The sequence below is a fragment of the Tubulanus polymorphus genome, chromosome 8 (genome assembly GCF_964204645.1).
Source record: "Tubulanus polymorphus chromosome 8, tnTubPoly1.2, whole genome shotgun sequence".
NCBI classification, from domain to species: Eukaryota; Metazoa; Nemertea; class Palaeonemertea; order Tubulaniformes; family Tubulanidae; genus Tubulanus; species Tubulanus polymorphus.
The window spans coordinates 10,028,524-10,051,661 of NC_134032.1; the positions used below are offsets into that span (position 1 = coordinate 10,028,524).

A 23,138-nucleotide genomic window follows, 5' to 3' on the forward strand; every position below is an offset into this window, starting at 1 on the left:
AAACAATCTTCCGTTGTCTTTGAGTGGTTGTATACCAGTGTCCTTTCTTAATGATTAAATATAATTCCAAAATTTCTTCTGTTTTGGCTGCTTATCATGGATCATTTCTATTAGGTCGTATATGTAAGAAAAGTAGCTGTTTCTTTCCAGTATCTGTGTTGTAGACTTCAGTTTCTTGTATTTATTCAAATCGACTCTTTTGCCAGATCTCTTCATCTTTGTGTGTAATCTCCTCTTCTTCCTGATGGTTGATTGGATAATTCAATATCGGAGCATGTAAACCATTCTAAGGCCCTCGTAGTCGACCTTATTATATGTTAAGACCTTTTCGCCTGAGTGGAGAGTCGTATGGGATCGCAGGCTGGTTTCGATGTAGACTGCTTCGTGGTCATAGATACCAGGGGTGACTTAGGTGATGTTCACAAGTGATCCGTTTTTCGTAAAGAATAGGTCAAGAGTATTACTGGTATTTTCGGTGATTTTGGTGGATTCAGTTACTTGTTGTTCGATGAATCTATTGTTGGCTAGATTTCTATAACCAAAAAATATAAAAAATTGACAAAATGATCTTCCACCTTGTAATATAGCTATTTCAAAAATCTCGATGTATTAAATTAGGCAGCCAAGAAAATTCGCACCAATCAGTCGCTTGCCGGTTCAGACTGAATGGAAGATTGTTTGAATGAACCGGAACCGAATTTCCAATTATGTACTACGATGACATTTAAAAGGTTGCAAATCGATCCCTGTATGATGGTTATCAGAGTATCAAGTTATGGATGCCCGAGTAACAAGTCACTAAGGGAACATCGCAGTATGTCATCGTCGACTGGCTTGATGGACATTTTACAGCTGCTTTTCGATATCTTCTTTTTATAAATTGGTGGTATGTTTGTCGGTTTTCCGGGAAGGTTTATTGAGTATGCCTACCGGCTGCTTCCCCAAAGTAGAACAGAATTTCCCTGAACATGCACTTTTTGGGAGTAATCGGTAATATTATACTACGCATGTATCTATTCATTTCTTGAGAAGGACTCGAAGAGATGAGTCGAAATCGATTGAAACATGTAAATAAATCATCTAATCATCATAAAGATTTTGGTAGTTGGGTTCATACTACTATTTAACTGGATACTATTTATCTGGATACTCATCCGAAATTATTCGTCGGTTTTTATCTCGACTACGACCGACATGTTTTCTCGTTGATCATGCGACGACGATAGTCTGAAAAAACTGCTTTCAGTTTTATTTTTTAGAATTTGTGTTTATCTGCTGGAATTTTATAAACGTTGAGTCTACATCATCTGGACGGCCATTTCCGAGTTGATGTATGGTAAAACAATTTTAGTTTTTAATAAGGAAAAAAAATGACCCAACAATACAGGACAAAAGTACCGTAACAAAATGGCGGCTAGCAACTGTAAAATGGCTTATTTACGCATAATACATAATTTGTTTACGATAATAACTATGATAATACGTTTAGAGGCTATTAGCAAGTTTTTAAGACGGGCGCAATTATCATTCTTTAGTCATCAACCAAGACATCCATTCTAGTCTAATTGTCCTCGACTACCAGACGATATCTTTTTTTTATGAATTATTGCCAGCGTTTGTTTCGAGCGATCAGAATTCGGTAATTTTTCGCCTACACGCGACGTCAGTCGGATTCATTGTTTCGGAGGACATTGACGTTGATACTCATTCGCCAATCTCACACATAGCTGGATTTGTCATCGCAGACGAAGCCTTCAGGTTGGTAAAACATGTTTCCTTTTGCTCTGGAAAAAGAGAAGTGAATTCATTATTCATTATTGCTTGTGAGACGAAACTCTATTCTGGATCTGCACCTCTCAAATCCCAGCTACAAGCGATGATAGACAAGATATCTAGAATCGTAGAAAGGCATACAAAGAAAATTTTACTTAAACTGCATTATTGTACCATAAGTTGAGTTGAGTTGATTTTTGTCATTTTTATTATAGTCAAGCGAACATAATATCTTTAAGCTATTTTTGGTTATATATTTAAGCGAACAACATAAGACCGACCAGTCTTTGCTCTTTTTGAATCTGCATCCAATTTAAGGCCATTCTAACGGTTCAAGATCACCATAGGACTTAAATCACGTCTGGGCTGGCTTAAGTTTATACAACTGGCCCCATGGTTTAAAACTACAAACTCTGCTACTAAGTTCTACGCGTTAGATTTTCCCTCCGATGGAGTTGCAAGATTTAGAACTGATACGTTGTTTGTTTTTTTCTTCCATGTTACGCTTTACCAGGATGTCGAAATTGTTGGCGTTGATGTTTGTCTGTGGACTCGCGGTCCACGCGCATGCCTGTAAGTATAGTCATAAAAATGATGATAATTCTCGTGTTGATGATAATGTTTTGTTGGTATCACCAAAAGAAAATAATGTAAACAATATTTTACGAGTTAGAAATTTAAGGAATTGATGTAAGGCAAAGACATTGCAACCTAATCATTGTCTGCTCTCATCATAGCACACAAGTGTTATTGCCTCTTTCTATAAAGCCTTCTTTTCTGTGTTCCATTCGTCACTTGTGACATTTTCATCTGGGTAGAGATTAGTCGACGGAAATGTTTACCCGATTTCGTTGTTACGACCTTGAACCTTGGTTTTCAGTCGTCACTGACAGGCGCAGACGATGGCAACGTCAATGATTTTCGTCAAATATCTCGTCACTCACTCATCGCTCCTTTAGATCGCCTTGCCTCTCTTGTCACCCTTTCTTTCTTTCCTCTTGTACATTTCTCTCTATGCCCGTAATCATCTTGCCCAGCGTCTCATCAACTCTCCCTCTCCTTATCCTTGAGTTCATTATCTCGCTAACTTGTACCATCTTGCTATTCTCTGTCCCCTTTCAATATATCGTCGGTTTCTTCTCGTTTCCCTTCTACTTTTTTTTGTAATTCACACCATGCTCTGACATTTCGATAAAAAATCTGTTTTTAAAGCTTAACTTAGCATGAAATATTTATTTTCAGTTATTGCGGGAGTTCGACAAAGTATGTAAGTAATTCAAGACTTCGACGACGACAATTCTCCTAGAAAAAATTATAAAGAATTAATAACGTCTTAATCCAACATTAAAGACAATACAGTTTTCCTCCTGGGAAAGACTCGACTGCACACGGTATTCCGTTTTGTTTCAGGGACGCAGCGAACGGTATTTCCAAAAGAACGGCAGAATTCACAGAAGCGAAACGTGACATTCAAGATAGGTACATACCGAGACCATTCAAATTTCCATATCAAAGCGATTCTGTGAAATCCCCCCACTCCGTAACGGCATTACGCTTCCAGAAAAGATGGCTGCTTTCTTAAGTTGTCAATCAATAGATTATACCTTCTTAAATGGCTACTTTTAACGACGACATAGGGTTATATCTTTTGAATTTATGTTCCCATCATTTTTATGATCCAATAAGCTCGGTGCACATAGCGACCATAGTTATCTTTCCGCCAATTGATATCATGTCGTTTTCCTTCATGATTTTCAGACCAATTTGACTGAAGACGAAAGGCCGTACTTGAATCCTCCTCCCCCACCTATAACGTCATGGGGTTATATAAATAGATGGGGTCAGGCTGAAGATGAAATGAAGCCCATTTCGATTTAGAGATTAGAATAACTCATGCGTCAAAGTTCAATCTTTGGTCTACAGTGAAAAGAACAGTTTTGTTAAGTTTAGGTTTTTTTTAATGAAACCCCATGTTTCTATTCTAATGTCTGACGTAAATCCCCTTATGACATCATCGTCGGAATTCGTCGTAACTAAAATCGGGCCATGATGGAAGATTCCCCTATTCTGAATAAACCGAATTGTTTCATTAATCTTAAGATATCTACATCCTCTCATTTTAGGGACAAAACGGTCAGTGTAGAGGAAAGCGCTGAGAAACGGGATGCAGATTGTTGTTAGTAAGAATCTATTAATGCACTAAACCTCATTGATTCCCAAACAACATCTAGAAAACCGAATGCCGTATAAAAAGTTATTTAGAAATAACGTTACATGACGCATGAGGGCTGCAATATAACATTTGTAGTAAAACCGGTTTTGAAGTCAGAATTTTTCTAAAAAGTGTTATTAGTTGAACTAACGTACCGAGTTCGAACCCCACTTTAACAGTCCCATTTCTGACATCCTGACATGTTATTCTCTCCTTGTGAAAATTCTAAAGCGGTTCACAAGAAGAAGATGCCGGTTCAGTGAAAAGAATTGCCAACAGTCAGCCTGCACTAGAAGCGGGAAAAAGAAACCCGTAAGTTTCCGTACCCCACTTTAAATGTATGAATGATCCATATAAATTTGAAATCCCGTACATGAGGTAGCGTTGCATCAAGGTATCTGGCGAAAGTGTGGGTTAAAAATGCGGCAGTTTACTGCCGTGTTCGCGGGCACAGCTGATAAATTGATAGCACCGAATTGTTAGTGAAAGTCTAATATTAGCACGACTGGAATACTTGTTTTATCGCCATCAATTGAAGTAATTTAATGATCCGTTTTAGAGCCTGGTTATCTCATCCTCACACGGCAGGTATTCGAACCTGATGGCATCGCTACACTCGCACAGTGCCGCGGCACGAACCCCTGCCACAGTAGACCGGGTGCGCAGGTACATGCGCAGCTTTGCCGCACGAAAACTTGCGGCACAAATCAGATTGCTCGTTGTATAATCGCCGAGATAAATTTCACGGAAGAACTATAAATGGGAAAACCCGTGCTAAAATAAAACGGGATAGCTGATTGGCAAATAAGGACATCATCTAAGCTGCGCGTGTAGCTGTGCACTCGACGTATCGGCCCCACCGCGCGGGATTTACGCGAAGCAGCAAACACAAACATGGCCACTCTCTCAATTTTCAATGATAGAAATCGTGTGTGAATTTCAATTATTTCGGCTGTTAGGGGTTTAAGGCACAATATAAGTTGATGATGTGGTATGGCGATGTTAATTAATGATAATTCCGCAGTGAAGCTAGTCACGAACGGTGCCGATTGAGTGTACAGCTGCCAAAAACACTGAAATGTGCGTAGTTGCGTAACTATTTGCAGTGAATTGCAGACGAAACATGAAGCCTTAACGGCCGTTTAAAAAAAATTATACCAATCGCAATTGTAAAATAAAAATGAGAACCTAAGTTAAAATTCTGGCCATTTCTAAAATGTTATTACTAATTTTTAGTCAGTGCCGAACGTTTAGTTTTCCAACAATAATGAGGGGTGGTAGGTAGTCATGCAATTCAAGTCATCATTTATTACACGTTACTTCCGTGTTGTTGAAAATCTCGCGAGTCCTGGACCAAACCCCAATGAACAATGTAATCTGTGTGCTGGCAACAAATGCACACAGATCACACTACACTATCCATTACACACTCCAGTACCCACAGCTTTCATATATCCATCCAAATATTTAGAGTGTCTTTCTTCCTGGGTCTAGTGTGGCATACCAGTAATAGGGAAAGTGGGCTTTCATACCAGAGGTCGAAGGTCGAGACACCACTCATCACCACAAGTAATTTTTTTCTCTTATAAATGGGGGATAGAAAAGCATTCTTAGCAACAAGAAATAACAGAATAAAACCAGCAAAAAAACAATTTGAAATAAAAAAGTTAGTTGATGTTACAAAAGAAATTGAACATAAAATATTGAAATTAGAAAAGATAAAAACTAAATATGGAGAGAAAGTATTAGCTAATTTAAGCTACTGCAATGTTAGTACATCGCGAGAATTTAAAGTATTTTTACCTGATAAATGGGTTTCATTGAGTACAGAGGAATTAAAAGATTTAGAAGGATTTAAAATAATCTATCATGGAAAAAATGAAGATGGCCATCATGATTTAGAAATTGTTGATTAAATTTAAAAAAAATAAATTAATAAAAATAATGAATATCTAGAATCCGAAATGACTTATCTGGACAATTTAATTGCTCCGCATAGATAGAAAAAAGTAGTGAGATATTCAATTAATTAAAAAAAATCATTTTTTTGCTTTTTTTCTAAAATATTAATCCATTTTTTTTATTATCAATTTTGGAATTTCAGAAGTATTTTCATTTTTGATTGCAGTTGTTTCAGAATTATTAATATCATGAATTTTATTTGATTTCTTATACCAATTACACCCAATCAAAAAGAATACAATTACAAATCCAACTGTAAAATATAGACATTTATCAAATATTCTATCATTAGAAGGAGTAGAAATAACAATATTTTCACCATTTTTATTAACATTTTTATTACTTATTTTTTCTTTTACAGCTTTTTTATATTCTTGTGATTTAATTCCTAATTGCCGAGACCATTCAATTTGTGTCTGTGATCTCGGTTTTTTCTTCACTTCTTCCACCTTGTTCATTTATTATAGAAATATTTTTACTTTGAATATTTGAAAATGTTATAACTCCAGTTGATAATAATGTCATAAATCCACCTAATTGAAATGATAAATATCCAATCCATTTATTTAATTTGGTCATAACTAAATAATCATTTTTTAAATCAGCATATAATCTATTTTCATCTTGAATTGGCAGCATATAATTACATAATTTACTATAACCTTTTACTACATTTTCTGATATCGCGTCATTAATTCTAGCTGTTCTCGCGGTTTCATAAATTTTAAATAATCTAATAATTTCATCTGATTTCATTGTATCTAATTCATTATAAATTAAATTTTTACCGATAAAATTTTTACCTTTTCCAGATGCTATTAGTATTTCTTATTGATGTTTACAATAATTTATTTATTTTACAATATTTAATTATTATTTGTTGTAACATTATTTAAAGCACCATCATCTGGAGTTAATTTTGTTTCTGTTATTCCTAAATCATCTAAAGTTTTTTTAATTGGAACATCACCATTTTTAGATTTTATTTTCTTTTCACCTCCCATTTATATAACAAACAAATTAGTTGTGTTGTTGCAACTAGAATTCAACTAGAATGTAACTAGAATTCAACTAGATTAACAAGCTAGTTGAAATATTGTTGTTTTTGTTTATTTCTTGTTGAATTTTATTTGATTTTTGTTTCAACTACTAATAACTAGAATTCAACTAGAATGTTACTAGAATTCAACTAGATTAACAAGCCAGTTGAATTTAAATAAATTCATATTTAAATGGGTGTTGTAATCTAAATAGTAATTTTGATCATTTAATATTTTTCAATTTATCCATATATTCATTATGTAAATCATGTGGAATAATATCATTTTCCTCAAGCGCATTTTTCATAGATTTTCTATCTTTATTGTAGAATAAAACTAAAAATCTAATGTTTTCTCTAAAGTCTTCAACAATTGAATTATATTTTTGATTTAAAACCCAAGTTGTTATCCCAAAATGTCTACCAGAAAAAGCTAAATAACATAACTCACTCTCTCTAATTTTTGAATCATGTAAATTTGCGCAATCATCTATAATGAATAATGTATTTGATCCTTTATAAATATCTATTGCTATTTTAATACAATTATCTAAATTTTCTTTTACTGTTTTAGGATCTAATATAATAAATTTATTATTTCTAGTAATATTTCTATCATAAGTTTGATTAAATTCATATGTTGGACAAAATAATACTATATTATCAAAATATTTTTTATAAACAGTTTCTAGTAAATTTAATATAAAATAAGTTTTTCCACAATTTGTTACACCAGAAATTAACATATTATGAGGCTCAAATATAAATAATTCCTTATTCATTTATATATTTTTAATTTTACTTGATAATATCCATTCATTAAATTTATCTGGCCATCCAACCCATTTTACTAAAGAATATTTTTTTCTTTTAATAGTTTTTGTTTTTAATACTTTTTCAATTTTATATTCTTGTTCTAGATTTTCAGTAGTTAAACTTAATTCTTCTTCGTAAAGGTAGCCATCAACTTCTTCACCATCTAAATCTTCTAACTTATAGACATATGGTTTTGTTGTTATTACCTTTTTTATTTTATATATTTCCCTAGTAAAATTTCGATCGTATCCTTTGTCAAATATCTTTTTATACTTAGAAATTCTAACATTTTGACCAACTTTAAATTTAGGTTCACCAAAATCATCTACAAGAAATGCTCCATATAAATTATTCCAAACAATTTCAGCATTTTCAGGTTTTCTAGCATCAATAGGTTTCATTCCAATAGAAGAATGATAAGAATTATTATATCCTTCTATCAATTTCGGTAAAACATCAATCCATTTAAAAGTATTATTTGCTGTAAAATATTTCCACATTCTTGTTCTTAATGTTCTATTAAATCGTTCAACAACTGCTGCTTTTTTATCCGATTGATATCATGTCGTTTTCCTTCATGATTTTCAGACCTATTTGACTGAAGACGAAAGGCCGTACTTGAATCCTCCTCCCCCACCTATAACGTCATGGGGTTATATAAATAGATGGGGTCAGGCTGAAGATGAAATGAAGCCCATTTCGATTAAGAGATTAGAATAACTCATGCATCAAAGTTCAATCTTTGGTCTACAGTGAAAAGAACAGTTTTGTTAAGTTTAGGTTTTTTTTAATGAAACCCCATGTTTCTATTCTAATGTCTGACGTAAATCCCCTTATGACATCATCGTCGGAATTCGTCGTAACTAAAATCGGGCCATGATGGAAGATTCCCCTATTCTGAATAAACCGAATTGTTTCATTAATCTTAAGATATCTACATCCTCTCATTTTAGGGACAAAACGGTCAGTGTAGAGGAAAGCGCTGAGAAACGGGATGCAGATTGTTGTTAGTAAGAATCTATTAATGCACTAAACCTCATTGATTCCCAAACAACATCTAGAAAACCGAATGCCGTATAAAAAGTTATTTAGAAATAACGTTACATGACGCATGAGGGCTGCAATATAACATTTGTAGTAAAACCGGTTTTGAAGTCAGAATTTTTCTAAAAAGTGTTATTAGTTGAACTAACGTACCGAGTTCGAACCCCACTTTAACAGTCCCATTTCTGACATCCTGACATGTTATTCTCTCCTTGTGAAAATTCTATAGCGGTTCACAAGAAGAAGATGCCGGTTCAGTGAAAAGAATTGCCAACAGTCAGCCTGCACTAGAAGCGGGAAAAAGAAACCCGTAAGTTTCCGTACCCCACTTTAAATGTATGAATGATCCATATAATTTTGAAATCCCGTACATGAGGTAGCGTTGCATCAAGGTATCTGGCGAAAGTGTGGGTTAAAAATGCGGCAGTTTACTGCCGTGTTCGCGGGCACAGCTGATAAATTGATAGCACCGAATTGTTAGTGAAAGTCTAATATTAGCACGACTGGAATACTTGTTTTATCGCCATCAATTGAAGTAATTTAATGGACGTTTGCATAGCGATCCGTTTTAGAGCCTGGTTATCTCATCCTCACACGGCAGGTATTCGAACCTGATGGCATCGCTACACTCGCACAGTGCCGCGGCACGAACCCCTGCCACAGTAGACCGGGTGCGCAGGTACATGCGCAGCTTTGCCGCACGAAAACTTGCGGCACAAATCAGATTGCTCGTTGTATAATCGCCGAGATAAATTTCACGGAAGAACTATAAATGGGAAAACCCGTGCTAAAATAAAACGGGATAGCTGATTGGCAAATAAGGACATCATCTAAGCTGCGCGTGTAGCTGTGCACTCGACGTATCGGCCCCACCGCGCGGGATTTACGCGAAGCAGCAAACACAAACATGGCCACTCTCTCAATTTTCAATGATAGAAATCGTGTGTGAATTTCAATTATTTCGGCTGTTAGGGGTTTAAGGCACAATATAAGTTGATGATGTGGTATGGCGATGTTAATTAATGATAATTCCGCAGTGAAGCTAGTCACGAACGGTGCCGATTGAGTGTACAGCTGCCAAAAACACTGAAATGTGCGTAGTTGCGTAACTATTTGCAGTGAATTGCAGACGAAACATGAAGCCTTAACGGCCGTTTAAAAAAAAATTATACCAATCGCAATTGTAAAATAAAAATGAGAACCTAAGTTAAAATTCTGGCCATTTCTAAAATGTTATTACTAATTTTTAGTCAGTGCCGAACGTTTAGTTTTCCAACAATAATGAGGGGTGGTAGGTAGTCATGCAATTCAAGTCATCATTTATTACACGTTACTTCCGTGTTGTTGAAAATCTCGCGAGTCCTGGACCAAACCCCAATGAACAATGTAATCTGTGTGCTGGCAACAAATGCACACAGATCACACTACACTATCCATTACACACTCCAGTACCCACAGCTTTCATATATCCATCCAAATATTTAGAGTGTCTTTCTTCCTGGGTCTAGTGTGGCATACCAGTAATAGGGAAAGTGGGCTTTCATACCAGAGGTCGAAGGTCGAGACACCACTCATCACCACAAGTAATTTTTTTCTCTTATAAATGGGGGATAGAAAAGCATTCTTAGCAACAAGAAATAACAGAATAAAACCAGCAAAAAAACAATTTGAAATAAAAAAGTTAGTTGATGTTACAAAAGAAATTGAACATAAAATATTGAAATTAGAAAAGATAAAAACTAAATATGGAGAGAAAGTATTAGCTAATTTAAGCTACTGCAATGTTAGTACATCGCGAGAATTTAAAGTATTTTTACCTGATAAATGGGTTTCATTGAGTACAGAGGAATTAAAAGATTTAGAAGGATTTAAAATAATCTATCATGGAAAAAATGAAGATGGCCATCATGATTTAGAAATTGTTGATTAAATTTAAAAAAAATAAATTAATAAAAATAATGAATATCTAGAATCCGAAATGACTTATCTGGACAATTTAATTGCTCCGCATAGATAGAAAAAAGTAGTGAGATATTCAATTAATTAAAAAAAATCATTTTTTTGCTTTTTTTCTAAAATATTAATCCATTTTTTTTATTATCAATTTTGGAATTTCAGAAGTATTTTCATTTTTGATTGCAGTTGTTTCAGAATTATTAATATCATGAATTTTATTTGATTTCTTATACCAATTACACCCAATCAAAAAGAATACAATTACAAATCCAACTGTAAAATATAGACATTTATCAAATATTCTATCATTAGAAGGAGTAGAAATAACAATATTTTCACCATTTTTATTAACATTTTTATTACTTATTTTTTCTTTTACAGCTTTTTTATATTCTTGTGATTTAATTCCTAATTGCCGAGACCATTCAATTTGTGTCTGTGATCTCGGTTTTTTCTTCACTTCTTCCACCTTGTTCATTTATTATAGAAATATTTTTACTTTGAATATTTGAAAATGTTATAACTCCAGTTGATAATAATGTCATAAATCCACCTAATTGAAATGATAAATATCCAATCCATTTATTTAATTCGGTCATAACTAAATAATCATTTTTTAAATCAGCATATAATCTATTTTCATCTTGAATTGGCAGCATATAATTACATAATTTACTATAACCTTTTACTACATTTTCTGATATCGCGTCATTAATTCTAGCTGTTCTCGCGGTTTCATAAATTTTAAATAATCTAATAATTTCATCTGATTTCATTGTATCTAATTCATTATAAATTAAATTTTTACCGATAAAATTTTTACCTTTTCCAGATGCTATTAGTATTTCTTATTGATGTTTACAATAATTTATTTATTTTACAATATTTAATTATTATTTGTTGTAACATTATTTAAAGCACCATCATCTGGAGTTAATTTTGTTTCTGTTATTCCTAAATCATCTAAAGTTTTTTTAATTGGAACATCACCATTTTTAGATTTTATTTTCTTTTCACCTCCCATTTATATAACAAACAAATTAGTTGTGTTGTTGCAACTAGAATTCAACTAGAATGTAACTAGAATTCAACTAGATTAACAAGCTAGTTGAAATATTGTTGTTTTTGTTTATTTCTTGTTGAATTTTATTTGATTTTTGTTTCAACTACTAATAACTAGAATTCAACTAGAATGTTACTAGAATTCAACTAGATTAACAAGCCAGTTGAATTTAAATAAATTCATATTTAAATGGGTGTTGTAATCTAAATAGTAATTTTGATCATTTAATATTTTTCAATTTATCCATATATTCATTATGTAAATCATGTGGAATAATATCATTTTCCTCAAGCGCATTTTTCATAGATTTTCTATCTTTATTGTAGAATAAAACTAAAAATCTAATGTTTTCTCTAAAGTCTTCAACAATTGAATTATATTTTTGATTTAAAACCCAAGTTGTTATCCCAAAATGTCTACCAGAAAAAGCTAAATAACATAACTCACTCTCTCTAATTTTTGAATCATGTAAATTTGCGCAATCATCTATAATGAATAATGTATTTGATCCTTTATAAATATCTATTGCTATTTTAATACAATTATCTAAATTTTCTTTTACTGTTCTAGGATCTAATATAATAAATTTATTATTTCTAGTAATATTTCTATCATAAGTTTGATTAAATTCATATGTTGGACAAAATAATACTATATTATCAAAATATTTTTTATAAACAGTTTCTAGTAAATTTAATATAAAATAAGTTTTTCCACAATTTGTTACACCAGAAATTAACATATTATGAGGCTCAAATATAAATAATTCCTTATTCATTTATATATTTTTAATTTTACTTGATAATATCCATTCATTAAATTTATCTGGCCATCCAACCCATTTTACTAAAGAATATTTTTTTCTTTTAATAGTTTTTGTTTTTAATACTTTTTCAATTTTATATTCTTGTTCTAGATTTTCAGTAGTTAAACTTAATTCTTCTTCGTAAAGGTAGCCATCAACTTCTTCACCATCTAAATCTTCTAATTTATAGACATATGGTTTTGTTGTTATTACCTTTTTTATTTTATATATTTCCCTAGTAAAATTTCGATCGTATCCTTTGTCAAATATCTTTTTATACTTAGAAATTCTAACATTTTGACCAACTTTAAATTTAGGTTCACCAAAATCATCTACAAGAAATGCTCCATATAAATTATTCCAAACAATTTCAGCATTTTCAGGTTTTCTAGCATCAATAGGTTTCATTCCAATAGAAGAATGATAAGAATTATTATATCCTTCTATCAATTTCGGTAAAACATCAATCCATTTAAAAGTATTATTTGCTGTAAAATATTTCCACATTCTTGTTCTTAATGTTCTATTAAATCGTTCAACAACTGCTGCTTTTTTATCCGATTGATATCATGTCGTTTTCCTTCATGATTTTCAGACCTATTTGACTGAAGACGAAAGGCCGTACTTGAATCCTCCTCCCCCACCTATAACGTCATGGGGTTATATAAATAGATGGGGTCAGGCTGAAGATGAAATGAAGCCCATTTCGATTAAGAGATTAGAATAACTCATGCATCAAAGTTCAATCTTTGGTCTACAGTGAAAAGAACAGTTTTGTTAAGTTTAGGTTTTTTTTAATGAAACCCCATGTTTCTATTCTAATGTCTGACGTAAATCCCCTTATGACATCATCGTCGGAATTCGTCGTAACTAAAATCGGGCCATGATGGAAGATTCCCCTATTCTGAATAAACCGAATTGTTTCATTAATCTTAAGATATCTACATCCTCTCATTTTAGGGACAAAACGGTCAGTGTAGAGGAAAGCGCTGAGAAACGGGATGCAGATTGTTGTTAGTAAGAATCTATAAATGCACTAAACCTCATTGATTCCCAAACAACATCTAGAAAACCGAATGCCGTATAAAAAGTTATTTAGAAATAACGTTACATGACGCATGAGGGCTGCAATATAACATTTGTAGTAAAACCGGTTTTGAAGTCAGAATTTTTCTAAAAAGTGTTATTAGTTGAACTAACGTACCGAGTTCGAACCCCACTTTAACAGTCCCATTTCTGACATCCTGACATGTTATTCTCTCCTTGTGAAAATTCTATAGCGGTTCACAAGAAGAAGATGCCGGTTCAGTGAAAAGAATTGCCAACAGTCAGCCTGCACTAGAAGCGGGAAAAAGAAACCCGTAAGTTTCCGTACCCCACTTTAAATGTATGAATGATCCATATAAATTTGAAATCCCGTACATGAGGTAGCGTTGCATCAAGGTATCTGGCGAAAGTGTGGGTTAAAAATGCGGCAGTTTACTGCCGTGTTCGCGGGCACAGCTGATAAATTGATAGCACCGAATTGTTAGTGAAAGTCTAATATTAGCACGACTGGAATACTTGTTTTATCGCCATCAATTGAAGTAATTTAATGGACGTTTGCATAGCGATCCGTTTTAGAGCCTGGTTATCTCATCCTCACACGGCAGGTATTCGAACCTGATGGCATCGCTACACTCGCACAGTTCCGCGGCACGAACCCCTGCCACAGTAGACCGGTAGCGCAGGTACATGCGCAGCTTTGCCGCACGAAAACTTGCGGCACAAATCAGATTGCTCGTTGTATAATCGCCGAGATAAATTTCACGGAAGAACTAAAATGGGAAAACCCGTGCTAAAATAAAACGGGATAGCTGATTGGCAAATAAGGACATCATCTAAGCTGCGCGTGTAGCTGTGCACTCGACGTATCGGCCCCACCGCGCGGGATTTACGCGAAGCAGCAAACACAAACATGGCCACTCTCTCAATTTTCAATGATAGAAATCGTGTGTGAATTTCAATTATTTCGGCTGTTAGGGGTTTAAGGCACAATATAAGTTGATGATGTGGTATGGCGATGTTAATTAATGATAATTCCGCAGTGAAGCTAGTCACGAACGGTGCCGATTGAGTGTACAGCTGCCAAAAACACTGAAATGTGCGTAGTTGCGTAACTATTTGCAGTGAATTGCAGACGAAACATGAAGCCTTAACGGCCGTTTAAAAAAAAAATATACCAATCGCAATTGTAAAATAAAAATGAGATAGAACCTAAGTTAAAATTCTGGCCATTTCTAAAATGTTATTACTAATTTTTAGTCAGTGCCGAACGTTTAGTTTTCCAACAATAATGAGGGGTGGTAGGTAATCATGCAATTCAAGTCATCATTTATTACACGTTACTTCCGTGTTGTTGAAAATCTCGCGAGTCCTGGACCAAACCCCAATGAACAATGTAATCTGTGTGCTGGCCACAAATGCACACAGATCACACTACACTATCCATTACACACTCCAGTACCCACAGCTTTCATATATCCATCCAAATATTTAGAGTGTCTTTCTTCCTGGGTCTAGTGTGGCATACCAGTAATAGGGAAAGTGGGCTTTCATACCAGAGGTCGAAGGTCGAGACACCACTCATCACCACAAGTAATTTTTTTCTCTTATAAATGGGGGATAGAAAAGCATTCTTAGCAACAATAAATAACAGAATAAAACCAGCAAAAAAACAATTTGAAATAAAAAAGTTAGTTGATGTTACAAAAGAAATTGAACATAAAATATTGAAATTAGAAAAGATAAAAACTAAATATGGAGAGAAAGTATTAGCTAATTTAAGCTACTGCAATGTTAGTACATCGCGAGAATTTAAAGTATTTTTACCTGATAAATGGGTTTCATTGAGTACAGAGGAATTAAAAGATTTAGAAGGATTTAAAATAATCTATCATGGAAAAAATGAAGATGGCCATCATGATTTAGAAATTGTTGATTAAATTTAAAAAAAATAAATTAATAAAAATAATGAATATCTAGAATCCGAAATGACTTATCTGGACAATTTAATTGCTCCGCATAGATAGAAAAAAGTAGTGAGATATTCAATTAATTAAAAAAAATCATTTTTTTGCTTTTTTTCTAAAATATTAATCCATTTTTTTTATTATCAATTTTGGAATTTCAGAAGTATTTTCATTTTTGATAGCAGTTGTTTCAGAATTATTAATATCATGAATTTTATTTGATTTCTTATACCAATTACACCCAATCAAAAAGAATACAATTACAAATCCAACTGTAAAATATAGACATTTATCAAATATTCTATCATTAGAAGGAGTAGAAATAACAATATTTTCACCATTTTTATTAACATTTTTATTACTTATTTTTTCTTTTACAGCTTTTTTATATTCTTGTGATTTAATTCCTAATTGCCGAGACCATTCAATTTGTGTCTGTGATCTCGGTTTTTTCTTCACTTCTTCCACCTTGTTCATTTATTATAGAAATATTTTTACTTTGAATATTTGAAAATGTTATAACTCCAGTTGATAATAATGTCATAAATCCACCTAATTGAAATGATAAATATCCAATCCATTTATTTAATTCGGTCATAACTAAATAATCATTTTTTAAATCAGCATATAATCTATTTTCATCTTGAATTGGCAGCATATAATTACATAATTTACTATAACCTTTTACTACATTTTCTGATATCGCGTCATTAATTCTAGCTGTTCTCGCGGTTTCATAAATTTTAAATAATCTAATAATTTCATCTGATTTCATTGTATCTAATTCATTATAAATTAAATTTTTACCGATAAAATTTTTACCTTTTCCAGATGCTATTAGTATTTCTTATTGATGTTTACAATAATTTATTTATTTTACAATATTTAATTATTATTTGTTGTAACATTATTTAAAGCACCATCATCTGGAGTTAATTTTGTTTCTGTTATTCCTAAATCATCTAAAGTTTTTTTAATTGGAACATCACCATTTTTAGATTTTATTTTCTTTTCACCTCCCATTTATATAACAAACAAATTAGTTGTGTTGTTGCAACTAGAATTCAACTAGAATGTAACTAGAATTCAACTAGATTAACAAGCTAGTTGAAATATTGTTGTTTTTGTTTATTTCTTGTTGAATTTTATTTGATTTTTGTTTCAACTACTAATAACTAGAATTCAACTAGAATGTTACTAGAATTCAACTAGATTAACAAGCCAGTTGAATTTAAATAAATTCATATTTAAATGGGTGTTGTAATCTAAATAGTAATTTTGATCATTTAATATTTTTCAATTTATCCATATATTCATTATGTAAATCATGTGGAATAATATCATTTTCCTCAAGCGCATTTTTCATAGATTTTCTATCTTTATTGTAGAATAAAACTAAAAATCTAATGTTTTCTCTAAAGTCTTCAACAATTGAATTATATTTTTGATTTAAAACCCAAGTTGTTATCCCAAAATGTCTACCAGAAAAAGCTAAATAACATAACTCACTCTCTCTAATTTTTGAATCATGTAAATTTGCGCAATCATCTATAATGAATAATGTATTTGATCCTTTATAAATATCTATTGCTATTTTAATACAATTATCTAAATTTTCTTTTACTGTTTTAGGATCTAATATAATAAATTTATTATTTCTAGTAATATTTCTATCATAAGTTTGATTAAATTCATATGTTGGACAAAATAATACTATATTATCAAAATATTTTTTATAAACAGTTTCTAGTAAATTTAATATAAAATAAGTTTTTCCACAATTTGTTACACCAGAAATTAACATATTATGAGGCTCAAATATAAATAATTCCTTATTCATTTATATATTCTTAATTTTACTTGATAAAATCCATTCATTGAATTTATCTGGCCATCCAACCCATTTTACTAAAGAATATTTTTTTCTTTTAATAGTTTTTGTTTTTAATACTTTTTCAATTTTATATTCTTGTTCTAGATTTTCAGTAGTTAAACTTAATTCTTCTTCGTAAAAGTAGCCATCAACTTCTTCACCATCTAAATCTTCTAATTTATAGACATATGGTTTTGTTGTTATTACCTTTTTTATTTTATATATTTCCCTAGTAAAATTTCGATCGTATCCTTTGTCAAATATCTTTCTATACTTAGAAATTCTAACATTTTGACCAACTTTAAATTTAGGTTCACCAAAATCATCTACAAGAAATGCTCCATATAAATCATTCCAAACAATTTCAGCATTTTCAGGTTTTCTAGCATCAATAGGTTTCATTCCAATAGAAGAATGATAAGAATTATTATATCCTTCTATCAATTTTGGTAAAACATCAATCCATTTAAAAGTATAATTTGCTGTAAAATATTTCCACATTCTTGTTCTTAATGTTCTATTAAATCGTTCAACAACTGCTGCTTTTTTATCCGATTGATATCATGTCGTTTTCCTTCATGATTTTCAGACCTATTTGACTGACGAAAGGCCGTACGTGAATCCTCCTCCCCCACCTATAACGTCATGGGGTTATATAAATAGATGGGGTCAGGCTGAAGATGAAATGAAGCCCATTTCGATTTAGAGATTAGAATAACTCATGCGTCAAAGTTCAATCTTTGGTCTACAGTGAAAAGAACAGTTTTGTTAAGTTTAGGTTTTTTTTAATGAAACCCCATGTTTCTATTCTAATGTCTGACGTAAATCGCCTTATGACATCATCGTCGGAATTCGTCGTAACTAAAATCGGGCCATGATGGAAGATTCCCCTATTCTGAATAAACCGAATTGTTTCATTAATCTTAAGATATCTACATCCTCTTATTTTAGGGACAAAACGGTCAGTGTAGAGGAAAGCGCTGAGAAACGGGATGCAGATTGTTGTTAGTAAGAATCTATTAATGCACTAAACCTCATTGATTCCCAAACAACATCTAGAAAACCGAATGCCGTATAAAAAGTTATATAGAAATAACGTTACATGACGCATGAGGGCTGCAATATAACATTTGTAGTAAAACCGGTTTTGAAGTCAGAATTTTTCTAAAAAGTGTTATTAGTTGAACTAACGTACCGAGTTCGAACCCCACTTTAACAGTCCCATTTCTGACATCCTGACATGTTATTCTCTCCTTGTGAAAATCCTACAGCGGTTCACAAGAAGAAGATGCCGGTTCAGTGAAAAGAATTGCCAACAGTCAGCCTGCACTAGAAGCGGGAAAAAGAAACCCGTAAGTTTCCGTACCCCACTTTAAATGTATGAATGATCCATATAATTTTGAAATCCCGTACATGAGGTAACGTTGCATCAAGATATCTGGCGAAAGTGTGGGTTAAAAATGCGGCAATTTACTGCCGTGTTCGCGGGCACAGCTGATTGATTGATAGCACCGAATTGTTAGTGAAAGTCTAATATTAGCACGACTGGAATACTTGTTTCATCGCCATCAATTGAAGTAATTTAATGGACGTTTGCATAGCGATCCGTTTTAGAGCCTGGTTATCTCATCCTCCCACGGTAGGTATTCGAACCTGATGGCATCGCTACACTCAGCCGCGGCACGAACCCCTGCCACAGTAGACCGGGTGCGCAGGTCCGGGTGCGCAGGTACATGAGAAGCTTTGCCGCACGAAAACTTGTGGCACAAATCAGATTGGTTGTTGTATGATCGCCGAGGTAAATTTCACGGAAGAACTATAAGGGAAAACCCGTGCCAAAATAAAACGGGATATCGGATTGGCTAATAATGACATCATCTAAGCTGCGCATGTAGCTGCGCACTCGGTCTAGTGTGGCATGGTATCGTACCGTGGCAATCCGATGTCATCAGGTTCGAATCCCTGCCAGGGAGGATGGGTTATCTGTATTAAGTTGTTAACTGCGGCTTAGCATATGTCTGCCTATAAAAAACAATCCTATCGTGAAACTATTAAAAAGCATGTCAGTCGATAAACTTCATTTCGTCAGTAACCGGCATTGCCCTTAAGTTTGAAGAACTTGGAGCTTCTGTCCTGATTGGTTTTACGTGTATTTATTGTCCGTTGATTAATGAACAGCCTCCGGTGACACCAGGCTCTCGGCACTTGAAGTTTGTACCGGGTACCGTAGTTTAATAACCGGTCGCTGATAGTTCCTCTAAGTTTTCGTTGTTTCATATCATCATTCTCGGGAATGTGATGTGTGTCTGAAATTCCCATTATCAATCATTCGAAGATTTCATTCTCGTTAAAAACCGTTTAAACCATTCTCGTTTTATTATAAGTTTATTCACACTGACCAAAATCGACACCATTTTTGATAGATTCTTTTCTTGTTCAATTTCAAAGAAGGGTTGTTGCATACAGATAGGCCTACAGCGTGACAGATTTTTACTTCACACAGTTTGGCGAGCCACTGGACCAATTGTTTATTTCAGGTCTTCGACTGAAGACAAAAATACGGTCAAAAGAATGGCGGGAAGTTTTCCCTTTGATTTTTACAGCTCTTCGACCGAAGACGAAAGCGCAAAATTATTCAAAAGAATAGCGGAAAGTTTACAGGCGAGTTTTCAATCAGAGAACAACGATGACGAGAAACAGGAGAAACGATCAGTGTAAGCTTTGGGTTCGAACCCCAGTTTTATGAAAAATTATATACTTTTTTGATTTGTAGAATTTTGTTGAATTTAGATTTTTCAATTGAAACCCCGTGCTTCTGTTCCGTTATGTTTGACAACGTAGATCCCATATGACATAATCGTTGCAATGCGTCAAAACTAATATCAGGTCTGGCTGACGAACTCAGGTTTTATCTGGTTTAAATCTTGAAATGAAATGTAGTTCATTTCGATTAAGAGATTCTGAGAAGTCTTCGGCCTCAAAATCTAATGTTGTTAATCTTTAGTTGAACGGAGTTAACAAGGAAACCTTAAGATATCTTGCACGATATACATATGCATGATGTCAACATTTTACGATATAGATGTTAGCTTATTAGACAGTAAAGAAGCAGAATGTTGCAACTTAAGATAAAAAGTGAATCAGCAATACCAATATTTAGTCCTAAACTACCAATGATTTTTTTTGTGTTATCGCTGCCACTGTTGGAAAGTTCCACTACTCTGAATAGACCGAAATATTTGATGCCTCTTAAAGATATCCTCTAATTTTAGGGACAAAACGGACAGTGGAGAGGAAAACGCTGAGAAACGGGATGCAGATTGTTGTATGTAAGAATCTATCAATGCACTAAACCTCATTAGTCCCAAACAACATTTCTAGAAAAATGAATGCCGTATAAAAAGTTGTTCAGAAATAACGTTACATGACGCACGAGGGCTGCAATATAACATTTGTAGTAAAACAAGTCAGAATTTCTCTAAAAAGTGTTATTAGTTGAACGTACCGAGTTCGAACCCCACTTTAACAGTCCCATTTCTGACTTTCTGACATGTCGTTTTCTCCTTGTGAAAATTCTACAGCGGTTCACAGGAAGAGGAAGGTGTGGGTTCAGTGAAAAGAATTGCCGATAGTCAGCCTGCGTCTTCACTAGAAGCGGGAAAAAGAAAACCGTAAGTTTCAGTACCCCACTTTAAATGTGTTAATGATCCATACAATTTTGAAATCCCGTGCACGGGTAACGTTGCATCATAATATCCGGCGAAAATGTGGGTTCAAAATGCAGAAATCTACTGCGTTGTTCGCGGGCACAGCTGATTGATTGATCGCATCGAATTTTCAGTGAAAGTCTAATATTAGCACGAATGGAATACTTGTTTTATCGTCATTAATTAAAGTCATTTTATGGACGTTTGTATAGCGATCCGTTTTAGAGCCTGCTTATCCGTATTAGTAACCTTGGAAAAACGTTCCCTAACAAAATGACGACTAGCTACTGTAGAGCGGTCATTGAAGTAAATCATCGGTAAAACCAGGGAGGTCCCACCCCCCCCATCCTCCCCAGGCAGGGATTCCAACCTGATGGCATCGATTTTAATTTTTTTTTCTTAAAACATTGAATTCATTACGATCGTGGAAGAGAATTCGAAAAGGTAAAAAAATTGCTTTACTTTGGAGGTTGACATCCATGCTAAATTCATTCTTAGATTAAATAAGTTCTAACCGAAGTTTTCGCAGAAGAACTGTGTTTATTTTTGGACGTCGGAGAATAATGCATTTTTTCAATGAAATATCATTATAAAATCAGATTCTTTATATTTTGCTCCAATCAATAATGCCATTCAAAAATATACTACATATTTACAGAGCGAAAAGAAAGATAAAATCATTCTGAGAAAGTTCGTTCAGTTGCATTTGATGTACGCAGGTTATGCCATACATGTCGGGTTTGTTTTGTCAGACATCCATTAGGTGAAACCGAACAAAACTTATGTACCCACCTTTTCATTCCCTTTATCAGGGACCCAGCTCTCGAGAAAATTCTGGAAGGCGCCGTGGCAGACTCTAACGACCAAGCAGCCGATAGTGCGGTGGTGGCGGATAAACGAGTGTGTCGGGGGTACGGTCAACGATGTTTCAGGTGGACCAATGATAGGTGCTGCGCAAATCTGTTTTGTCACAGGCCGCACGCCAACAGCAACGGCACTTGCGCAGCGTGTAAAAGAGCCAACACGCCCTGCTGGAAGGATTTCGAATGTTGTAGAAATATGGTGTGTCGTAGACCACGCGCCAACAGGTTCGGCAGGTGCGCATAGGGCCAACTCGATCTGCTTGAAGAATTCTGAATTTTGTCTTGGATATACGCGTAGCTGGCTCAGATATAAGCCCGTTTAAATTTGGAGGAGTTAGATCCTGATTACATAGACGGATCGGGCCCAATTTGTTTAATTTGACTTTAGCTCTAGTTTTACGGATTTAGTTTAACTCTGGATCCAGATTCACAGTTGTGTGTTAATTTTATTCAGTTCTACGTTTTGAATTATGCCCGCATGTGCGTGTTTAGAAGCTTTATACATCAAAGAAGATAAGAGATTAGAATTCATATATTGCTTGAAATATATTCAGAATATAGATGCATTTTCACCAGAGTATCAGAATCTTGTTTTATGTCTAACAACATCATTTCTGATCGGTCGGTATACAAGGCATTCGATATCTATTCTCAGATTAAATGATAAGTTCTAACCAAAGTTCTCGACGTATCGGCCCCACTCCGCGCGGTTGCGCCGCCGCGCGGGATTTACGCGAAGCAGCAGAACACAAACACGGCCACTCTCTCAATTTTCAATGATAGAAATCGTGTGTGCATTTCAATTATTTCGGCTGTTAGGGTTTTAAGGCACAATATAAGTTGATAATGTGATATGGCGATGTTAATTAATGATAATTCCGCAGTGAAGCTAGTCACGAACGGTGCCGATTGTGTGTACAGCTGCCAAAAACACTGAAATGTGACGGTAGTTGCGTAACTATTTGCAGTGAATTGCAGACGAAACATGAAGCCTTAACGGCCGTTTTAAAAGAA

At 33.8% G+C, this 23,138-nt stretch overlaps 1 protein-coding gene across 3 annotated transcripts; it reads left to right on the plus strand.

The window, feature by feature from the left end:
* Positions 1-1,622: 1,622 nt before the first annotated feature.
* Positions 1,623-22,702, plus strand: LOC141910141 (uncharacterized). 3 transcript variants are annotated; one of them, XM_074800862.1, is made up of 16 exons: positions 1,623-1,758; positions 2,288-2,346; positions 3,016-3,040; positions 3,184-3,252; positions 3,897-3,953; positions 4,217-4,297; positions 8,756-8,812; positions 9,076-9,156; positions 13,631-13,687; positions 13,951-14,031; positions 18,506-18,562; positions 18,826-18,906; positions 20,092-20,268; positions 20,827-20,883; positions 21,136-21,225; positions 22,074-22,702. In XM_074800862.1, exons 2-16 carry the CDS (start codon positions 2,289-2,291, stop codon positions 22,366-22,368), a joined length of 1,323 nt encoding a protein of 440 aa, XP_074656963.1. In that variant the 5' UTR covers positions 1,623-1,758; position 2,288; the 3' UTR covers positions 22,369-22,702. The 3 variants fall into 3 exon arrangements, with proteins under 3 accessions (XP_074656963.1, XP_074656964.1, XP_074656965.1); XM_074800863.1 differs by having other exon boundaries at positions 20,158-20,268; XM_074800864.1 differs by lacking the exon at positions 20,092-20,268.
* Positions 22,703-23,138: the final 436 nt, after the last annotated feature.

Excerpts from the sequence above, each read along its gene's own strand:
- LOC141910141 (XM_074800862.1), top strand. The coding sequence starts at position 2,289 with ATGTCGAAATTGTTGGCGTTGATGTTTGTCTGTGGACTCGCGGTCCAC. Across the intron at positions 13,688-13,950 it reads CGGGATGCAGATTGTTGTTA|CGGTTCACAAGAAGAAGATG; the intron begins GTAAGAATCTAT and ends AAAATTCTATAG. Across the intron at positions 14,032-18,505 it reads GAAGCGGGAAAAAGAAACCC|GGACAAAACGGTCAGTGTAG; the intron begins GTAAGTTTCCGT and ends CTCTTATTTTAG.